Source organism: Podarcis liolepis, assembly GCF_965112155.1.
Source record: "Podarcis liolepis genome assembly, chromosome: 1".
NCBI classification, from domain to species: Eukaryota; Metazoa; Chordata; class Lepidosauria; order Squamata; family Lacertidae; genus Podarcis; species Podarcis liolepis.
Window position 1 is genome coordinate 51,909,286 of NC_139554.1, and position 21,999 is coordinate 51,931,284.

Genomic DNA, 21,999 nt, shown 5'->3' on the forward strand with positions numbered 1-21,999 from the left:
CCCAATAATCTCGGGCGGCGGTGGGCGCGTCCGCGGCTTTTATAGGGCGCCCGGCGCGCACCAGCTTGATAACAGGCACCGGTGCGGCGGGGGGCGTCGGGCCGGGGGAGGGGGGCGGCCGGCCTGTCTCCTTGGCAACCCCATTGAGCAGCGCCGGCTCCCCCGGGAGGGCCATCCCCCCGCGCCGCCGATCGCCAACACCGCCGACGCTGTGGCTGCCCGAGCCCGAGCCCGAGCCTGAGCCCGACCCGGAGCCCGAGCCTGAGCCAGAGCCAAAGCCCGAGCCCGTCAGTCAGTCAGGAAGGAAGGAAGGAGAAATGGGGAGGGAGACGAGGGAGGAAAATTGCGCGCAGGGTGAAGAAAGGAGAAGGGTGAACAAGACGAGCTTCCAACCCAAAAAAGGGCTGGAAGACTGGGAGGATGAAGGATTGGGAAAGAAAGCGACGCCTTCCCCGCCCGAGACGTCACCCGCTTGTCATTGGCAGCGCAGCGGGCGCCCAGAGGGGCTGGGCACCGGCGCAGGGCCGCTCCGCAGCCGCGGAGGACAGCTGTGCGGCTAGCAAGGTGCGCCGCGTAGAGCGCGGCCCTTGTGTGGCCCGGTGGCCAGGCAAGCTCGGGCAGGGACCCCCATGCAAATCTAAGACGGGAGAAGAGGGCAGAGCAAAGGGGGTCCCTTCCCCAACCTCCGGCTCTGAGACTTCCCTGCGCCCCAGAAAAGCGAAAGGATTTTCTCTTTTTTAAAATAAATATTTTATTAAAAATACAAAGTTAGAAACATACACTGAAGAAAAAAGTAAAAGAACAAGAAAAAGAAAAAAAGAAAAAGAAGAAAAGAAAACCAACCATTCAACACATTTTTTATATAACTAACTGGACTTCCTCGCATCTCCCTTACCCTGCATTCTTTATAATAAAGATATCAGCAAATTATTACATTGTTTCGTACCTTATTTTGTACTTTTCAAATACTATACCTCTAAATTTAACATACTTTTCATCAGTTACTTATATCTTAAATTAAACATAGTATTACCTTAGATTTTGACCTTTTCTTACTTAAAATATAATTTCCTGTTTCCCAAATCTAATTGCTGAAGCTATAGTTTCCGAATCGTTTAAATTTTTAACATTCATACAACTTATATTGTTTTTGTAAATAGTCCTTAATTTTTTTCCAGTCCTCTTCCGTTGTTTCTTCTCCCAAATCTCGGATTCTGCCAGTCATTTCAGCCAGTTCCATGTAGTCCATCAATTGCGTTTGCCACTCTTCCAGTGTGGGCAAATCTTGTGTCTTCCAATATTTTGCGATAAGTATTCTTGCTGCTGTAGTTGCATACATAAAGGAAGTTCTATCCTTCTTTAACACTTTCTGGCCAACAATGCCCAAGAGGAAGGCCTCTGGTTTCTTGGGAAAGGTATACTTAAATACCTTTTTCATCTCATTGTAAATCATTTCCTAGAAGGCCTTCACTTTTGGACAAGTCCACCAGAGGTGAAAGAATGTCCCTTCAGCCTCCTTACATTTCCAACATTTATTATCAGACAGGTGATATATTTTTGCAAGCTTGACTGGGGTCATGTACCACCTATAAATCATTTTCATAATATTTTCCTTCAAGGCATTACATGCCGTGAATTTCATTCCGGTGGTCCATAACCTTTCCCAGTCCTCAAACATGATGTTATACCCAATATCCTGAGCCCATTTTATCATGGCTGATTTGACTGTCTCATCCTGAGTGATTTTCTCTTCAACCTGCCCTCCATCCTCTTGCGGAAAACTCTTTGCCTGCCCTGCCCGTATCTCGTTTTTGCTTTTTAATTCCACACACGCACCCTTCGGACTTCATGGCAATCGGGCGTGCGGGTGCGTTTCCTAAGAGAGTGAGGACCCCCGCCTCCTCCCCACCTGCTCCCTCGCCAGCCAGCCAGCCGCGCGCCCTAGCCAGAGACCCCCAGCCGTCCCCGTCGCGCAATCGGCTGGATCTCCCTTCAGCAGGCCGTGCTCACAACTCGGCCCAGGGACCCCCAGCAGCGGATCTCCGGCTCAGCTGAAGAATCCGGCAACAAGCCCCCTCCTCCCCAATCGCTCCGCCGAAATACGCTCCAAACCCCCCCAGATAGGCCGCCGGCCGCCAAGTCTCGTGGCGCCCTGAGCGAGGGTCTCTCCCCAACGCCGCCACCTCGAACTGCATTCTCCCGGCTACCCGAGCGAACCAGCGGCAGGACCCCGGTATGGGCCCCCCCCAATATTTTTTATAAGTCGGCGCCCCTGATGCCAGCCTGTGTTCAATGCCTCATTGCCCACTATTAGCAGAGAGATGCAACAGGCAGATTGATCAATCCATTGATAAATGGAAATGAATCCTCAACCACATCTTACACTTAAAGTAACCCTAACCCCCAGCCTGCTCCTGCTAATTTCAAAGAAATTTATACCCCACCTCCGAAAGACCCCCTCTCCCAGTGGCGTAGTGTGGGGGGTGCAGGGGGGCCGGCCGCACCGGGCGCAACATCTGGGGGTTAGGGTTAGGGTGCGCAAATCCACGGGTTAGGGGGCGCAAATCCACGGGTTAGGGGGTGCAAATTACTTGCCTTGCCCCGGGTGCTGACAACCCACGCTACGCCACTGCCCTCTCCCATTTTGTGTTGGGGTGAAGCTTTCTCTGAAACTAGAAGAGTATCTCAGCATAGCAGTAAAGATGAAGTTGGCTTTTTGGGGGGGGGGGTAGAATAGTGTCCTTTTGCATACATGCATGGGACTTTGTTTTGGTAATTAGTCCCTGTAGTGTTCAGGTTCTTATTTGGTATCTCAGTACTATATAGGCACTGTGAACTGCTAATAGCTTCTTGCTCTGAGTTGAAAGTACACACCCACTCCTCAGTATTTATTTAAGCTCTCTTGACAGACTTTCAGTCACAAAACAGACCAATTTAATCATTTAACTACTTTACTGAGTTCTAAAAAGTACAAACAATACAAATCAGCATATCACTAATGTAAGATAATTGGTTGTAAAAAAACCCAACAACAATAGTTCCAGACTTAAGGAATTGATTGTTATGACAAAATACAGTTCCTGTGAATCACCAAAAAAAGAACATAATAGGACTGGATGAGAAAATAAACTTAGCACTTAAAAAGTATTAACCTTTTAGTCTTAAATGTATAATGGTGTGGTTAAAATATTCCTCTCAGTGTCACATTAGCAATCAGCAGATATTTAAAAGAGAGAGAGAGAGAGGTTACAGTGCAAAAAGTTTTCTAACTGAATTAAAAGTTTAACAAAATGTCTCATGAAACTGGCCACAGTTATTCACCGTTAAGAGAATTAGAGCAGTTTGGTCGCTTCTGCCAGATTCAGAAACTAATTATTTCCCTGAATAGTCTTTATAGGCCAAATGCACAAACTGATGATTTGGAATGTGAAATGTGAAACTATACTAACTGCCCTAAATAAATCAAACTTTGGAGTCTTAGGGTAACCTCACAGCTGTATCTATCATTTTCAACAATTTATATCTATTTATAATAAAAATTTATAATAAAAGCCCTTCTAACTTTAACTTCAGTCACATTTATGTATGACCATACTGTGGGTCTGAGTAGAATCTCAGGACACATCTGAACTATACATTTAAAGCAGTATCACACCATTTTAAATAGTCATGGCTTCCCCCAAAGAATCTGGGGAACTGTAATTTTTTAAGACCTCTGAGGGTTGTTGGGAGACTGCTGCTTCCCTCTCAGAACTACAATTCCCAGAGTTCTCTGGAAAGAGGGCTTGCTTGATAAACCACTTGGGGAACCTATCTTGCGCTCTTGCTTCAACAAACACTTGGGGCAACAATGGCTGAATGTTACACTCTATGCCTGCACAGAGAAGGGCGCTCAGCTCTCCACATTTCCACATCAACGTGCAAATTATTATTATTATTTTTAAAGAAGTCCTCATCATAATTCACCATCATTTTAGTATGAGTTTCTCCTAACATGCACATATTTTGTATGCAATTTTGCCTAATGTATGTAAGTGGAAGCAGCTCTTAAATGGAAAGTTAGAAAGTCAGCCAAACTGGACCACATGTTTCAAGAAGTGCAGGACACCCAAGGTACAGATGATGAGGTGGTATTCAAATACTGGAGAATGTTTGGCACATAATGATAGGATGAAGTGTGATCTTCAATGTCAGCATGGGCTTGAGAAAGCAGCACGATCAGGGCAAAGTAATTGCCTGCAGACCCTGTTAGTTCAGCTGACTGTCATATGTATGTTGCCTTTTACTACAAAAGTTATGAATGGGAACCAGGGAGGGTGCATTTGAATGAGGCCTCCTTCTTTGGAGCCTGTGAATGAAGCATCCATAGGAAGATTCCTATGAATAAGCCTCTTTTTTGGAATAGCCACATCTGAAACATGCCTCTGTTTTCCTGGCTTGGAATTTAATTGAGCTACTTTGTTCAGAAGGAAGTCTATAGCTCAGCCTTAAATATGAGGTTCTGCCTTTACAGACCTACTACAGATAGCATATGTGAGACACAGTGCAATAGCCCTTTTGTCCCATCATTCATGCCTTTTGATGCTGCATTTACAATTGTAAGTAGGACAATTGTGCATTCCATGATTATAATTTTATTGACAGATGGGGATATAACAGTTATGTCTAATGCATCCCTAAGGGTTGATAATTGAACATAGATTGTGCTCTAGAATGGGGAGATTGGCCTTAAATGCATCTAAATCTCTTAAATGGACTGGGATGTGATGGGCTGGAAGGTAGAGGGAGGAGAATTATGTGCCAGGTATGAATATAAGATGCATTTTCCCTTTATCAGCCTGAGAGAAATTTAACACTTCCCTCTAAAGCCCTGCCATGGTTCTCATGAATGTACAACAAATGAGAAAGACAAATGAGCAAGAGAATCACTGCAGATTGCTTGATGAGCTTAGGGGCTCCTTGTTTGCTCCTTTCACCTTCACAGCTTATTTGTTTGTGAACTATGCCTCACTCAGGCCCTCCCCTCTCAAGCAAAGCTGACTGGATAAAACCAGCAACTGGATAAAACCAGCAACAGTTACACATCACAAGTGACACGCATAGTAACAAGGGGAGAAAAAGAAAAGAAAAGAAAATTCTTTTCTTAATCGAAATCTATTATGCCAAGGCCAGAAAAGGTTTAGGGTGATATGGAGCCCCAACGGATGGGGCTAGATAAGGGAATTCACATATTTCCCTCCCCTCGAGGATGTAGTGCCATCGATTACATGCTGGTCCATTACGATATTGCAAATCTGATAGTGGACTTCAAAATTGGAATGCGTCCAGAAAGTGATCACCAACCATTGTTGATGTCCATAAATTTAAACTTTGATTTAGAAACAACTAATTGTAATAACACAAAATTTTGCCAACACGAGCAAATGACCCAACTAAAATGGTCTCAGGAAATTAGTGTAGTGGGGCAAAAACTTACAGTTAATTTTAGAAACCAGATGCTGTCTAACCTAAAGAATATCAATTCTCGTAGTGACGTTCTGAAACCATATAGTGAATTTTTCAAAACATTTGAAGAGCTCAACACTCCACAAAATGTCGGGGCACTTAAATACAAAACTAGTCTCTGGTTTGACGACGAATGTTTTCAACTTAAAAATAAAACTGTGCCAAATTTTCAGAGATAACCATACTAAACTAGAACCTGTCTACCTTGATGAAAAAATAAAATATCATTGGATTTTGGCCGAAAAGAAACAAAAATATGCCACCCAAAAATGGTCCCAATTACTTGACTCCATCCAAAACAAAAAACAACAAAGCGTTTGGGTTGTTAGTGTATGGAGGCCTGAAAGCTGGTGACCATTTAGTTGTTCCACCAATTGCAGAATCCAAATGGACCCAGTATTTCATATCCATATTTAATGACCTGCACAGTGAATTGAATGGAAGGGAGACCAATGATAAGAAACAGTGCCGGACACTGTAGAACAAATTCTTTTCTACTGTCCACTGTACAATCAGCTACATAAACGTGTGTTATCCCCCTTTTAGGGTAGTTTAACATCATGGTACAATGAAAATATCAGATTCTACCTGTCTGATATTAACCTGGAGGTAACTGCAGGGGTGGCTGAGTTTCTGTCAATAGTATCTCTTAGAGTGGTGAAAGGCACGGTTTAGCTGGAAGAAACTCCAATGAAAATTTCTGTTACTATATATCTTATATGGCTGTTTCTTTGTATATATTTTATAATTTTTGTACAGTCAAACCTCGGTTTTTGAACGTCTCAGCTGCCAAACGTTTTGGAAGCCAAACACCGAAAACCCAAAAGTGAATGTGTCTCAATTTCTCAATTTCCCCCATTGCACTTGCTGATAGCCCTTTGATCCTAGCTTTTTGAATGTTTCGGAAGTCGAATGGACTTCCAGAATGGATTACGTTCAAAAACCGATATTGTTTTAAGATGGTCTATAACGCCTGAGAAAGAAAGATATGGAGCCCATAATTCTCCCCTCAGCTTCCACCTGCCTTTTTTTTCTTTCTTGCTCTCTCATCTTCCCTGTTAACTTATGGTTTAATTCATAATGCAGAAGAAGCATATCCACTGACTGGAAATGGAAGCAGCTGGCTTCTGTATTAGGTTGATGCATCAAGGAAGAGATGGAGCAAATACAAGGGAAAGGTAGTTTGTAGGTGACTGGGTACAGAGAGAAATCTTAAGGGCCTATTAGGTATTGCAACCACTGATGAAAGCTACTCATGGCCTTCCAGTCTTCTTTGTGTATTTGATTTGTTGCCCACCACAACCTGTAGCCTCAGGATGGATAACACTAAAAATAAATAAAAACATCTATTTAAAACAGGTAACTTGCAAATGTCAAAGCTTATCAAACCACCAGAGTCCAGTGAAATAAAATACTTACGTTGCTTCCATAAATTGCTAAGGTTTGGCCTGTGCAAATCACCCAGGAAGGGTATTCCACATTCGTGCATTAAGTAGTTTTCTCAGATTTGTGGGTTTGGGGGGGTGGGGTATGTCTTGGGAATTTGCCACCAAATAAATTTAATAAAATGGTAGATAATGGGGATATTCCCAACAGTCATCCCTAGAAGACTGGAAGGAAAGTATTTGGTATAGATTTTAACAACTGTCTCAATATGAGTCAGTTTGGGAAAGGTAACTACCCGGCTCCCAAAATAGTTGGCTTTAGAATGTTGGGATGGACATGTTATTCAAAGTTACTTGAGAGAATAAATTATCAGAATGTTGGTAAGGAAGTATTAGAGAGTTAATTTAAACAAGGAATTCATGCCAACCATTCCATCAATCTGCAGAGCAGAGGGAGAGAAGGGAAGCAGGGCAATTCCATTGCCCCTGTTGAGAGACTAGCTACAACTTGTTTTTCACCATAACCTAAGAGTGTCCATTTTTTTATTGATCTGTAAGCTGCTCTGGGAACCTTTTTGGCTGAAATGTGAATTAATAATGCTTTTAACACTTATTGTATATAAAATAAGCTGTGAGCAATAATGAAATGACTGTGATATTCTTATGGATGATGGGTGTTTTCATGTTTTTGTTATCTTAATTTCTCTGTACTCTGCCAGTCTGTTCCAAAAAAAATTAAAAATAGGTGCCCTCTGTTTATCTCAGAGGCTTCAAGTGGGAAAATTGAGCTCTGTGGTGTCTGGGGTATGCTGGGTCTAAGCCATTTGAGGCTTTATAGCTCACAGCCAGCACCTTGTCCTGAAATCTCCTTCTGCAGCAGATTTTACTACCCTCTTTGCACATTCTTAATTCAAATGGCTTGTGTTCTCTCCCAGTTTCTTCTCACAATGATCTAAGCAGTCTATAACTGGTCTCAAGGCAATTATGATACAAGCGCAAGTTCTCTGAGGAACAATGGCCACAAACGTGTATCAGTTAAATAACAGTTCCACATGGGTCCTATTCATGATAAGAAAAACTGGTGGAAATTGGGAATCATTTATGGTGGCTTAGAGAAAAGAGAAGAAGCTTGTGGGGGTGGGCTCCCTCTTAGGGTGTCCTGGCTGGCACAGCCCCCTAAAAAACACTATTTCTGCCCAAATATTAGACAGAATCAGTGATTAGTTAGCTGGTAGAGCTGGTTGTTGCTAAATTGGTCCCAGATGGCATAAAGTAAGATGTCATGATAGTTATATTCCTCTCTTTGTTTTCTTGCTATCTGAACAGGGGTAGGGAAAGAGAATGGCTTTTAAAGGCATGCTTGGAAATAATACTTTATAATCCTATGAATACAAAAGGCAATGAGATGAAACTGGTGTCATTACCACAGTCTGCAGACTCCCCGATAGTCGGTGCATTATATCTCTGAAGTGAAAAATGTGCTGTGACTAGGCCAGTTTATCTCCAGCGACTAAAAATATCCACATCTGTAACTACATTTGTTCTCTCTGGAACTGAGAATTAACTACTTTCCAACATTTTGCCTTATTAAAAGTTCTGCTTAACTCCGAAGTTTGAATATTCCTATACAAGCAACAACTTTTGTTCTATTTCTTATTCCATGGGCCATAATGTGGCAACAATGGGCTATATTTAATGAGCTCGGGTGGCCTCTTTCAACAAATCATTGCAGAAGAGTGGGGTTTGATGTGAAGGAGACTCTTTGGAGCTTTTGACGATCCCTGAAATCCTAGCAGCGTTAGAGAGCTGCTGCCACCCACAGACAGTTATTAGTATTACAGGCAAACCCCAGGTTTAGTAAGCGACAGGTAGGTCTACTTCCTTTGGTCAAGCAAACAGATGTATACTCTCTCTTGCAAAAAATACCTGTCTCCTGACATAAGTGGCAGTATGCTCATTCGTTTGCCAAATAGCTAAGGAGGAGCTGGGTGAGGACTTTAAATGACCCAATAGTCCAAATAGTGGACTATATGGTGGTTATAAGGCAGTCTCTGCTAGTGATCATATACATAATGTTTAAAAGAGAGAGAGAGATCAATTTTTAAGGTAACTGAAGCATGTGTGCCTTGCACTTTCAATTCAAAGCAAGCAAAGTTCCTGCTCAAGACAGGCCATGTATTAGGAGTGTGACGGAAAGCAAGGCTATAAAACCTGGTTAGGCTTCTTAGTCCAGCATTACAAGGCTGCATAGCTGGGTGTTTGCCAGCATCCAGGCTTCAGAAGGCTCACCAGCAAGTTTGGACATGCCATGCCCCTAGGAGGTGCCTTGCCCCACCTTGGTCAGCAGGCAGCCCTTCCTGACTCGTCCTCTATGGTGCCTCCAGATGTAGGAAGGATTCAAATGGATACTGGGAAGTTTAGGTTTGCACAACTGCTGTGGGTTAAAGTGCTCTGCCGCAGTAGCACAACACACCCACTGTAAAAAAAGAATCTTACTTTTTGTGGTTAGGAAAGTGATGAGGAAATGCACTGGAATGTGTGGAATGAATGGGTGGTTAATAGATAGGTGTATAAACTCCCCACAACCAAATCAGGGTGAATGCTTGTTGTCATTTAGCCTCCCTAACAGCAAATTGAAACGAGTTCTCTATACTGACCAGGCATCATCTAACCTCTGTGGAAAGATGGAGGAGAAATTCATTTCAGTTTACCTTTAAAAGGAAACTTATCAAAGCTTCACTTTCCAGAAATAAGAAGCCAACCGAAACACAGCCAATTCAAAATTCACACTTCTCTAAATTTTGCAATGTGGTTCTGCAGCCCAAAAAAGTGTACAAAAATGCATACGGTGTTGTAAAGCGCTCACTTAATGTGTACATTAGTGAAAATAGCATACAAAAATGTCTTACATTACGGAACTTTGCTCCCTCCAGCCAGTGGATCTGCAGGTTAGGATTGCAATGTTAATGAACAGAGATTCATTTGTAGACTGTTTGTGTAAGATTAAAGCTGTGATCTTAAACACAGTTCCCAATGAATAAGACCCATCAAGCACAATGGGATTTGCTTTTATTTATTACCTTTTTTAAAAATAGACATAAATAGGGTTGCTACAAAGTGAGCAGTATTTATCTATGCGGCGCTTTTCTATGCAGCCTATTAAAAGAAAGGAGGAGATTGTGGAAGGAGAGTGGAAGGAGAGGGCAGAGTAGCAAAAAAGCAACAACCAAAGTTCATGGAATGAAACATTTTTGTTTTAAAGCATGGGAGTCTTTAAGCTCGTACTGTACTTTCAAGATAAGAATGCTACTGGGCAGGCAGCACCTCAGGCTGCTGCAATGGAGAGTGGGCTGGCTGCTTGATAACACCACAGACAGCCCTACTTCTGCCCCATTTCAAAGGAGCTGGGTCCGAGTGACTGGGTCCAAGAAGGAAAGTTGGAAGAACAAGCACATGTGCACAGAGAGAGAGAGGGACGACGTCAGAAGAGGCAAGATTGGATGAACAAGCATGTGTGTGTGGCCAACACACAGGCATGATCAAGGTGCAAGCACACACATCAAAAAGCTGGTACTCATGAAAATCTATCAGTATTTTAGTGCACATTTATCTCAATATACACATTCACAGACCTTATACCCTTACAGTGTGAGCCAGCAGGGTCTGGAAGTAGTGGACTGTTTGCCACTTCACTTCCCTGATTTAGAATTGCTCTGTTAATCTTTTCCAAACATCTACAGTAAGACTAGTGAAACGGACAAGTGAGATTCAACACTTACGTTTGAAAAAAGGAAACAAAAAGTGCTTGGTTTTTTTTAAGGCAGCAAAATTAGGTTTGTATTGGAGATCTCCATCTACTAGTAAGAAAACGGTAAGCTAAAATCATGAAAACAATGTTTCCTCTATTAGTAAAGAAACAGCAGATAAGAAAGCTGGCATGAAGTGATTTAATATCTCATCCACTATCTGGCTATGTAAAATAGTCAGTGCAGCGATGAATGAAACGGCACGATTATGTTTTGAGGTTGTGTGTGAATTTACTTGGGAAGGAACCACAGGTGGATAAACTTCAGGGTCTTCTGCCTGAAGGGCTATCCAAGCTATGTCCAGTTTGAAGATGAAGTACCATAAGAAAGAAGATCTGGAACCTTGACGTTGTCCATCAACTGGACAGCAGACTGAGTAGGCAGACTGGGGTGTCTGTAATGTGTTAAGTGGCCATACATTGCATTTCTAAGTGCAGAGAAATTGGGCTCTTTTGTTTGTTTTGAGACAGGGAGGTGATCTATATGTAGGTTAAGTGAGATAAACCCATGCATGCCATTCATCCTGTTGCCCGACTCAAAATTGGTGACAGATGCAGATTTTGCATGGATTATTTATAAAAGGCAGTCGGTGATATTCAGAAATGTGTAGTATTTGACAATAGGCGGTTGTCATATTGGACAAGACCTGTATTTAATTTAGGGAGAAGGAGGCCAAAGAGGGAAGGGGTGTGGTTAGAGAAAAAAGGTACTGGGTAGGCCATTTCAAAATGGGTCCCCTGTCATCTCAGGCTCATGAAATCCTAGATCCAGCCTTGTCTAAACAAACAAAAAGAGCTACCATGGCAACAATCCCTCAATTTTACGCCCTTGGCCCCTCAAGCTTCATAGCTTGCATTCGTGGGAGAGAGAAAAGAACCCAACAAGCTTAGATACCTTTATTAAGGAAAAAGGCCTTAGAGGGATGAGCAATGCATTGAAAAGATACAGTTTATAAAGCCAGTCTCCCTTTCCTTTGTCAGGATTTCGGTCCACACTAAACGTCTCAGGCATAAAAAGATGTTTTCCACATGGTATCAATAGGCAAACCTCAAAGAAGAAGAATATACAGCTGCTAAATTAGCCTCCAATGGAATTTGGGTTGGTAACTCGCATTCAACACCAAGCAGGACCGACACATTGCGGCAGAGAAAGGTAAAGGGCAGCCTCCACATTGCCGCTTTCTGCCTCCCCCCCCCCCCCCGCAGCCTGGTTTACTGTATGTCACGAAAACAAAATCCAGGAACCTGTTTTATGCTCCTCTCATTTACATGGTTGTTATTGCTCATTCAAGCCGTACCACTCATGTGATAGTGTTTATTTCATCTGTCACATGGAGGGAGGAATTGGATTAGCTCTTCAAAGCAGTTTAAGCAATAATGAAAGGCAGAATGAATTTCTAGGCCATTGGAGGCCAACTTGGGAGTTATTATAAAGCTCTTACTATTCAGAAGCCTGGATTACGAATGAACCTGGCTCTTCTTGGCTTTATGGGGAGGGTACAGGCACGTGCAATTCCCATTATGTACACCATCTTTAATAGACCAGGCAATGCAAAAATGCAGAGACGCCCGACAGGGTTCTTACTCTGAGGCAAGATTTAGATTTTATATTTATTACGAGCATGTACATTGTGTGTTCCTTTAGTTTCAGGAAACAGCAGTACAAAAGATTAAGCACTCCTTTTTATGGAGTGAATATACAACTCTCCCACTCTCATGAGGGAATCTGCAGTGCTTACTGGCTATATTTAGCAAGGCTATCTCAACCCTAGCTAACCCAAAGCAGTGTGAGAGTGCCCAGAAGGAATTAGTTTTGATTAAAGTATATTTTAGTTATGCAAACAATTAAACACAAGGAAAAATATGCCCATCTATCATGGACTTTCATATAACCTGTTCAGCATTTCAGCATCATCTACAATTTGAAGTGAGGTGTCTCTGGTATGCTGATGACATCAAGCTCTATTTCTCAGTTTCATCAAATTCATTTGGTGCGGCAGGAAAGCCAAACTGGCGTTTGGACTCAGTAATGGCTGGATGAAGCTTCCTCCAGACCAGATGGAGATATTGCTAGCAGTGACTCATCTCATCTGGGAGGGGGTGCTCAACCTATTCTGGATGGGGCTGTACTCCCTCTGAAATATCCAGGTGTCCAGTCTAGAAGGTGCTATCTTCTGGGGCCCTGTGTTTGGAGACCCAAATGCAGAGCACAAAATGCCTTTCAGCAGCTCTCTCCTGGACAGAAACAGGCTGGCCAGTTATTTATGTTCTGACAACAGTCCATTTAGACTACTGTAATATATTGTGCTTGGGTCTGCCTTTGAAGACTGTTCAGAAAGTAGACTACTGTTATATGCACATTCCCAAAGGCTAGACTTGAATAGTTACAGAAAGGGAACAGTTCCCCAATATTCAGTATATCCCCCTTTCCAAACAAATGCAATTAACCAACTGGTATGGACATGCTGGGGCTGCTAACACTATAGTAAGCTATGCCTTTTTACACCACTACTTTGTCTACTTTATGGGTGTTAGAGGACAAGTAGGTAGTAAGATAAGGTATTAGGGAAACATTTAGCTCATCCAAGGCCTTCCCCTCATCCCTGTGCAGGTCCATAGACCTCCATGCTCCTGCTGTGTGATAACACATTTATAGGTTGGTCATTTGGGAAGTGAGGAAGCGGGGGGGGGGGGGCGTGTTTCCAAGAGAAAAACATAGGGAGATGAGATTCATCATGTAGGCCTTATATAGCTTTCCCCACTGTTGGAGAACACAGTATCTGAATAAATTTTCTTTTGTTGCTACCTCATAATGCAAGTTCTCTAGGTGACCTTCAACAATTAGGTTCAAAGCTAAATCAAAGCACAGCATACGATAATGCAAAACAAATGCAATATAAAAATCACACAGCAAAGAAGACAATAAAAGCATACAAGTTTAGTAAGGCAGCCTGGCCTCACAATGGGTTTAAGTGTTGTATTACAATTTATTTTTATGTATACTAGCCTGAAATCCATTTTTGAATGAAGTGTGGTTTCATGCATTATAAAAATGTAATTAAGAAGAACTAACCCTTCTAACAAACTATGACTAAAACACAGACCAGCTGAAATAAAACAGACATTCAGAGATGGGAAGTGGAATTAAAAAAGGAGCTACAGGTGTTACACAAGTAGATATTACAAGGTGTTAAAAGGCCTGGAGGAAAAGGAATGTCTTTGGCTGGCACCAGAAAATGTTAATGTAGGTGCCTGATGAGCAACAAGGCATTGCTGCATTTGCTTTAGAATCTACTATATATGCTTTTTAAAAATTATTTGTTTGTGCACCATGCATTTCGACAATTCTTAAGATTTCCCAACTTTTGCATGATGGTTCCTGAGATCAAGAATCAGATCTTTGTCTATGGTGGCATACAGTTGGATGCCATTCTGAATCAAGATGGAAGACTAAACTTTCCAAAAGTGCACTGAGTTTTTGGTTTCTCAGAATTCCTGAGCAACACTGGTTATGAGGCCGATAGTGATAGATAAACTCAAATGCAGCTGTTCACACACAGACACAAAGCTCTGTTTTAACAGTTGCTTCATTTTGGGCAGTTACAATTTTTCTTCCCACTCTGCTCGTCTTCGCTGAAAGCTGTGGATGTTCTCTATCTCTAACATCACATTCGAGCTCCCAAAATCAATGGCCCCTTGAATGCTTTGAGTGTAGTGCAAGGCTCGGGCAGGAGCTGAAGGATTATACCAACAGGAAGATAACATTATCGCTGAGCTACAGGAGGAGAAATGCAGTGCATCTTTGCCATGTACAAAGGATAGAGCCATTAGCCATTCTAATTTTATGCTCTGAATACCAAGTATTTCCTTAAAATTATCAGAATAATATATTGCTCTGTGTGTTTATTGAAAGCAATAGATTTTGCAAGTCCCAATAGCTAATTAAATATTTACTGCATAAGAATATTTACTATTTAATAATAGTAATAATAGTTATTAAAGTAGGGTGATAATAAAAAAGAATGGCTGATACTTACCCGGCACAGCTAGATAATGTACTGCAACTTGGGGCGCCATGCTATCTGATGGCAAGTACCTGGGAAAAGATGCTTATTGCTTCTGGAAGCTTACTCCGTGGTTGCACTGTATGTGTTTTCTGGTTGCTGGGAGTTAGAGGACACTGGGGTTTTCTGGTTGCTGGGTTTTTGTTTTTTTAAGATGCTAAATTTAATACTGGTTGAAGTTCATTGAAACACATTTAATAAATAAGATGAGATTTACTTGTTCAGGCTTAATAGGTTTGGGAAGTTATAGTCAATATTTATTAACCCATACCTCCAACTACAAAATGCTCTAAGGGTGCTATTGCAATATTTAAGACAAAACGTTCCTTTAGTGGTTTCCTTTTCTCTGTAATTAGATGCCATGATCAGATTAGTTTCTATTATTTTGCTTGCTTTTCTTTCTCAGCAAACAACAGTTATTACAGAGGATACTGGTGCCCATTTCATTTTTTCCAAGATAATGACGATCAAGCAAAGTCTTACCTGATGTAAACAAGGTATCCTGCAGGTGCATTCAGGAGTCAGGAAAGATGCTACCCACGCCCTTTCCCTGCCTCTGATGAGGCATTGAGAAATAAACCAGTGCTAATGATGCACTAATGAAACAGATGCTCAACATATCTCATTGCTTTCATGCATGGCTGACCCTTCGGCAATCTGGCTTCCTAGAGGCCTCCTGGCTTGAGTTGACTGCCAAGGTAGACTTTGCTGAAGCACACAAAGCAACATGTCATCTCTTTTGCTTGCATCAGAGAGTCATACAAATGATGTACAGTGGTACCTCGCAAGACGAACGCCTCGCAAGACAAAAAACTCGCTAGACGAAAGGGGTTTTTTGTTTTTTGAGCTGCTTTGCAAGACGATTTTCCCTATGGGCTTGCTTCGCAAGACGGAAACGTCTTGCAAGTTTGTTTCCTTTTGCTTAACACCGTTAATACAGTTGCGACTTGACTTCGAGGAGCAACTCATAGAACGCGGTGTGGTAGCCTTTTTTGAGGTTTTTAAAGACTTTGGTGATTTTTGAAGCTTTCCCAAAACTTTCCCGACACCGTGCTTCGCAAGACGAAAAAAATCGCAAGACGACAAAACTCGCGGAACGAATTAATTTCGTCTTGTGAGGCACCACTGTATCTGGCGTTTTTCAATCAGCCTGAAATTTTGTGTGCTTCCTTTGCTGCACATGGCTTTGAGGACAAACGGTGTTGGCAAAGCATGCAGACGAGTTAAAAGCAGAAGTTCCAAGGGCAATAATTGTAAAAGGAACTGGGCACATGTCTAACTTTGCCAAGGCCTGGATTTCGCTCAGCTTCAAGTACCTGTACAACAAAATTTAGCATATCAGAATTCGTAATGGAACCTTCACAGAATGTGTTTCCCAAAACAGATAAATCTTGCTCCTTATTTGCCTCTTTTGAGACATCAGGAAAGTGCACCAAAGAGTTAAGGCAAAAGTCCCAGAGAGAATGACTACAAAGGAACTAGGCAGGCACTTCACTTTGTGAAGGCCTAGATTTGACTCGGATTCAAGTACAGTCAAATTTAGTGTATCAGGAAAGAACTATTTGCCACTCTGAGGCAAGCCTTGAAGCTACTTTTATTTCAGTGGGTGTTTTTAAGATTGGACTTCTTTTTTTTAGTTTTATCCTACTGTTATTTTCTGTTGTCTATCCATACCTCTCGGCCCACTCTGCCTGGTACATGAAGCAGGGTCACTTCCTACTTCCATTAATCAGTCCCCCAAATTGTTCCCAGAACAAAACTCAGGAAAGACTTATTATAGCCATGTTCCCCTGCAAATCAAATACATGCACACTGTCTCAGAACATGCATGTCTGACTTGTGAGGAAAATTATAAAGTCTTCTCACGCAGAGATTTTATTCATGACTTGCAGAAGCGCTTCTTGTGACCACAGAAGCAGCAGTTTTTCAGACAGACACACTTGACTTTGATAAGGAAGGCTTGTGAGAGAGCTAATGTTGTGTTTTGGATAGAATTTCAGACTTGGGCTGGAGAGAGGTGGCTTCAAATCTCAGCCACGAGGTTCACAGAGTGGCTGTGTATAAGAGGTCTACTCGTGTGAAAAATGTAAAGTCATGGGAGGGATCCACCAAATATCATCTCTTTTCAGAATAGAAAAGACATATTGTGGCTTTTAATAGAAAAGACATGTTGTGGTTTTTCCAACCACAGAGAAATTATCTTCTGTGAGTTCCTTTCTCCAACATGGATCACTTATTTCTACTGGTGAGCCAGCTGGATCAACGCCTCTACAGACTTTCTGCCTTTCAGCCTAACCTCTCTCATATGGCTGTTGTGAGGATAATGTGTAGTAATCTGAACAAATACAACCCTGAGGATCTTTGAGGAAAGGTGGGGTATAATGTTGAACCAAAATGCTGTTGGGATAACATCCCCCCTCCCCCCATGAAATGTCCATTTTCTTTTTGGTGATTCCCCCCCTCCCTTTGCAAAAGGGTGCAAGTGTTTATAAAGGGGGGTATGTTGGAATGTGAAAAAAGAGGGAACTGGTCCTCACTGTTACCACAACTGGACTGACCCTCTCTCACTTTGATCCAGTCACATACAATAGCCTAGTTGGGTAGGATGGGGATGGGGATCTACACCCGATTACACATTCTACTGAAAGTAATGTGGTGTGGATTCAGTTTTCCCAGTGTACTGCATTGTTGGAGTGTTGTGGGTATTGAGGAGTTAAACACTCTGTGCTAATTGTGAACGCTGACTCAGGAGCATGTGATGACTAAGCATCACGAGACATGGGGCGTTGCCTAATCGATTCCTTGCCAGCTAGTATAAAGAGGCATGGGTGACTTCCCACTGTGGTTGTTGGTTGGCTGGCTCTTTGTTAGTTGGTAGGGATGTGAAGAGCTGACGGCTTCTCCCTGAATGTCATTTCACCTGTGTGCTGTGTATCCTGAATGTACCAAGACGGCTTGTTTTACGATGCTGCAAGACTGCAACTAAATAAAGCCTTTCTGAAAATCCAGCTTGATTCCAGAATGCTTTCTGTGGGGCTCTCGTACATTGCAACACACATTACATCACTTTCATCCACATTGGCTCAGCTATGCACGATTGGATCAAGTGAGGGCAATGGGAGTCTACATTTGCCTTTAGTGTGGCCATCACATAGCCAAATCTGACTAGTTGCATGGTCCTATGACATCCCCATAGTCACTATGTGGTGTCTGTTTGGCTGGAATTACATAGTGACGAAGCCATTTGAAGTTCAAAAATCTGGAACAGTACTAGGTACAAATGTGATCCTGATTTAAGACTTTCCAATCTTGTGTCAGTATACATGCAGTATGACATAGGTACTACAAGATGACTTGCTGGAAACATGAAAAGCAATGTTGGAATTATTATTATTTGCATTTAAGCATAAGAACATAACAAGAGGAGCCTGGAGCAGGCCAGTGTCCCTTCTAATCCACCATCCTGTTCTCACTGTGACCAATTAGATGCCTACAGAAAGACAACAAGCAGGACCCGGGTGCAAGAGCACTCTCCCTGCCTGGCAGTTTCCAGCAACTGGTATTCAGAAGCACACTGCCTCGTTCTAACACATTTCCCCCCTCAAACTCAACTTGGCAGGACTGCATGGAGAAAACACTGATTTCTCAGCCTAGTTTACACCTGACAACATGAAACCACCAAAGCTCTCATCCACAAGTAAGTAAGTAAGTAAGTAAGTAAGTAAGTAAGTAAGTAAATCAGGTGAAGGTTGTTTCTAAGATAGAACAGAATCTTGGTTCAGGTTCCACACCCTTTTCTCTCAGCCACACTGAGGGGTTTTAGGCTATTATTTTCACGCCAACAGTAAATAAAGACTGCCACAATTCTTTCCAAACAGGTCAGAACTGTCTTAGACTATATATGGAAGAAAGCAGAGAATGATACACGGCAGAAAATAAATTGGTACTATTTCAGAAACTATGAAAGTGTACATTGTGCAGAAGCAGAGGAGAATAAATATTCTCCCCATACTGAAGAGGCTGCATGAAGAACAGAATAAATAAGGTTATCTTCCTGAGAAACCTGTGGATGATACGGTGAGGCATCCCCTTAACAGCTTATCTATGTGTCTCGAAACAACTTAGCTCAGCATGCTACTATTATTTTAACCCACAGCCCTTCACAAATTCAGTCTATTTCAGCTTCGCTTACAGTTGCAATGACCTTGAGAGATCATGAAAGAGACACAGCCTGACTTCCTCACACTCCTGTTATTTTGTGATTTGGGGTGAGACAGTTGCCCGTGGCTTTCTCCTAAAGACACCTGGCTAAAGCCATGAGGAACTGGACACTGGCCAAAGTCCTTTCATATGGCACAGTCACACTGTAAAACCAAGAGCTGCTCAAGCAAATCACAAAGGTTTCTTCCCCTGTTTACATCAACACTTGCCCATTACTAAAGTTTATCACTGCCAGCAGTTTAATGGACTTAAAGTGCCAAGGTATTGATGGCTATGAAGTAGAAACTATTTTTCTTGTAAATACTGTAACAAAGTCCACTGTGTTTTCATTTGTTTCCCAAAACCGAGCACCAGGAAAGGGTTTGGCGAACTTCCTTCTTTCTGGAATGGCTAATAATAGAGAAAGATCCTGTTGGGAGACTCAGCCTGCAATCCTGAGAACAATTAATAAGAGAATAAGCCCCACTGAACACAGTGCGATTGACTCCAAAGTAAATGTGAACAAGATTTATCTGCCAGGCAGTAGACATGTTCGGGAAACGCAATTCAGTAATGGCACTCTCTCCCTCCCTTTCCCAATGTATCACTACCCTTTTGCTCATAATCTATACATAAATGCCTTAGCAATTTTTCAAATATTTCTTCAGAGATCAGCTGTGTCTATTCTGCGTCCCAAATATATTACTCAATTGTTATTCACTTGGGAATGAGAGGCAGGTCGTTCCATTTCCCGTCGTATGTTGAATGGTATAAGATGGACTCAGTGAGCACGCTACAGCTTTTAAGTTTGTAGAGAGTGTTTGAAAGCTGAACTCTCCCCCTAAACCCAAAGAACCACAAAGCAGCTTTCTAAACCAGACAATTGCCATTAAGTGGGAGCTGCTATTGTTTATTCAAAATCGAGGGGCAGTGTATATGTGGGGGAGAGGGGAAACCAACATACTGAGGTCATATTGTCCTTGCAAAATCTCACACAGGCCTTTAAAAAGGTAGAGAAGATAGATTTTTCCTGAAGCCAATTAAATGAAGATAAAATAAGTATCGAACTGTTCTGTCCAGATAGGCACCTGTGAGCAACCTAAATCTCACAGCCTGTGATTCCAAGCCTCCAAATCATTCAGCTCTTCATAACCTCTCGGTTGAATTATCTGAGAAAAAATTGGGAGATAATCCCAGTGATTTCCAGGCAAAACCCTACTGGGCTCTGCATGTGATATGCAGGCAGGCTGGAGCAAGCAAGGATGTGAGAGGCAGAAACAAAGGGGGAGGATAGTCAATACTTTGCACTTACTATCTTTGTATCACAGGGTAGCAAATTTATAGACCATTAAAAGACTTTGCTTTCCAAGAGCCTTACCCCGTGCTGAAATGATAAATAGGATATCCTCATCCCATTTGTAGTACTGAGGCTGGCTAATAGGTCAAGTGTATGAATCAATCAATTAATTTACTCCGTCAGGATTAGCGTTGATTTTGGGAGCTCTCTTGCTCTAACCTGCTGACTCAAATCCCTGGGGTGCAGTTCCTTCCAAAAGAGGAGGAAAAGCCAAACCTAAGAGCTGCTACCTCCCTTTGTAAACTTGGGTTTGCTTCCACCTGATCCCTATTTAAAGTGGGAAAGTGGAGAAAAGCCTAAAGCTACAAACTGGTTAACCACTTTGGTTGTAAAGGATGGGCAGGGTATAAATAAAAATATATATTAATTAATAAAGAATTATATTATTATTATTATTATTATTATTATTATTATTTATTATTTATACACCTCCCATCTGGCTGGGTTTCCCCAGCCACTCTGGGCGGCTCCCAAACGAATATTAAAAACAAAATACAGCATTAAACATTAAAAACTTCCCCTAAACAGGGCTGCCTTCAGATGTCTTTTAAAAGTCAAATAGTTGCTTATTGCCTTGACATTGCTGGGAGGGCATTCCACAGGGCAGGCGTCACTACCGAGAAGGCCCTCTGCCTGGTTCCCTGTAACCTCACTTCTCGCAGCGAGGGAACCGCCAGAAGGCCCTTGGTGCTGGACCTCAGTGTCCGGGCTGAACGATGGGGGTGGAGAAGCTCCTTCAGGAATACAGTCCAGAGATCATGCAGCTCCTCTGGCTACGGTAGTCTTGATGACATGACAAATAAGGGCAAGAGAGAGGTAAAGAGGCAAAAAGCTAGCAAAGCAACCACAACCAGAGTTGGTCAAGAAGCCAAAACAGGAGATCTTTCCTGCAGAGAGAAACCTGTGCCCAGCTGACTAGAGCAGTGTTTCCCAACCGGTGTTCCGCGGCACACTAGTGTGCTGCGAGACGTTGCCTGGTGTGCCGCGGGAAAAATTAAAAAATTCGAAAGATAGCTTTATATCCGGAGAGGCGGCCTTCAGGCGAGTTTTAATTTTAATTTTCCTTCTCCCACTTAATGCCCCACGCTCGCCCTAGCAGCTTGCAGTCCTTGGTAACCACGGCGACCCGAGGGAGGGGAGGGAACAGGGAAGTCGAGGGCGGCGGCGAGCCGCGATGACGTCAGTGGGCCGCGCCGCCTCGCCCTGGCACGGTGTGAGAGCCCCGGCTAGTGGCGTGAGCTTCGGAATAAGTGGGATCCGCGTGCGCGAGACCGAGATCGCGGGTAAGGAGCTCAGCCCTGGGCAGGAGGAAGCGGGGCCGCGCGTGCGGGCCACATCCCCACAGAGAGCAAGCCTCCCCCGGCCCACCACTCCGGGCAGGTCCACTCGCATGAGGGGGCGGCGATGGCGACGGCCGGCAGCTTGCCTGCAATGCCATCCCTCGAGCAGGCGAGGAGCCCGGAGGCTACCAGATGCGAGTCCTCTTTCCCACCCTGCTCGGGAGTCCAGAGCACTTGGTCGCATTCAGGATCTAGAGTGGGGAAGCGGGGCTTGTGTCTGGGCTGGACACATTGGGCTGCCTGTGCCGCTCGACCTGCGGGGAGAAATCAGGGTGGGAGTCACGACCGTGAGGCAGGGCTGCCACGTGTGGCAGAAGAGGACACGGCCGTCGCACCTGTCCTT

General features: G+C 43.0%; 1 protein-coding gene across 3 annotated transcripts in view; it reads right to left on the reverse strand.

Moving 5' to 3' along the window:
* LOC310689002 (transmembrane protein 263-like) overlaps nt 1–21,999 on the reverse strand; it is a 312,856-nt gene that overhangs the window by 123,418 nt on the left and 167,439 nt on the right. For 2 of the 3 annotated variants that reach the window (XM_083466207.1, XM_083466208.1), the window contains exon 2: nt 14,733–14,858. The exons of the other annotated variant lie outside the window; for it this stretch is intronic. In XM_083466207.1, the coding sequence (XP_083322333.1) occupies nt 14,733–14,772 (40 nt within the window). In that variant the 5' untranslated portion in view covers nt 14,773–14,858. The remainder of the gene's footprint in view (nt 1–14,732; nt 14,859–21,999) is intronic. 3 annotated transcript variants of the gene reach the window in all.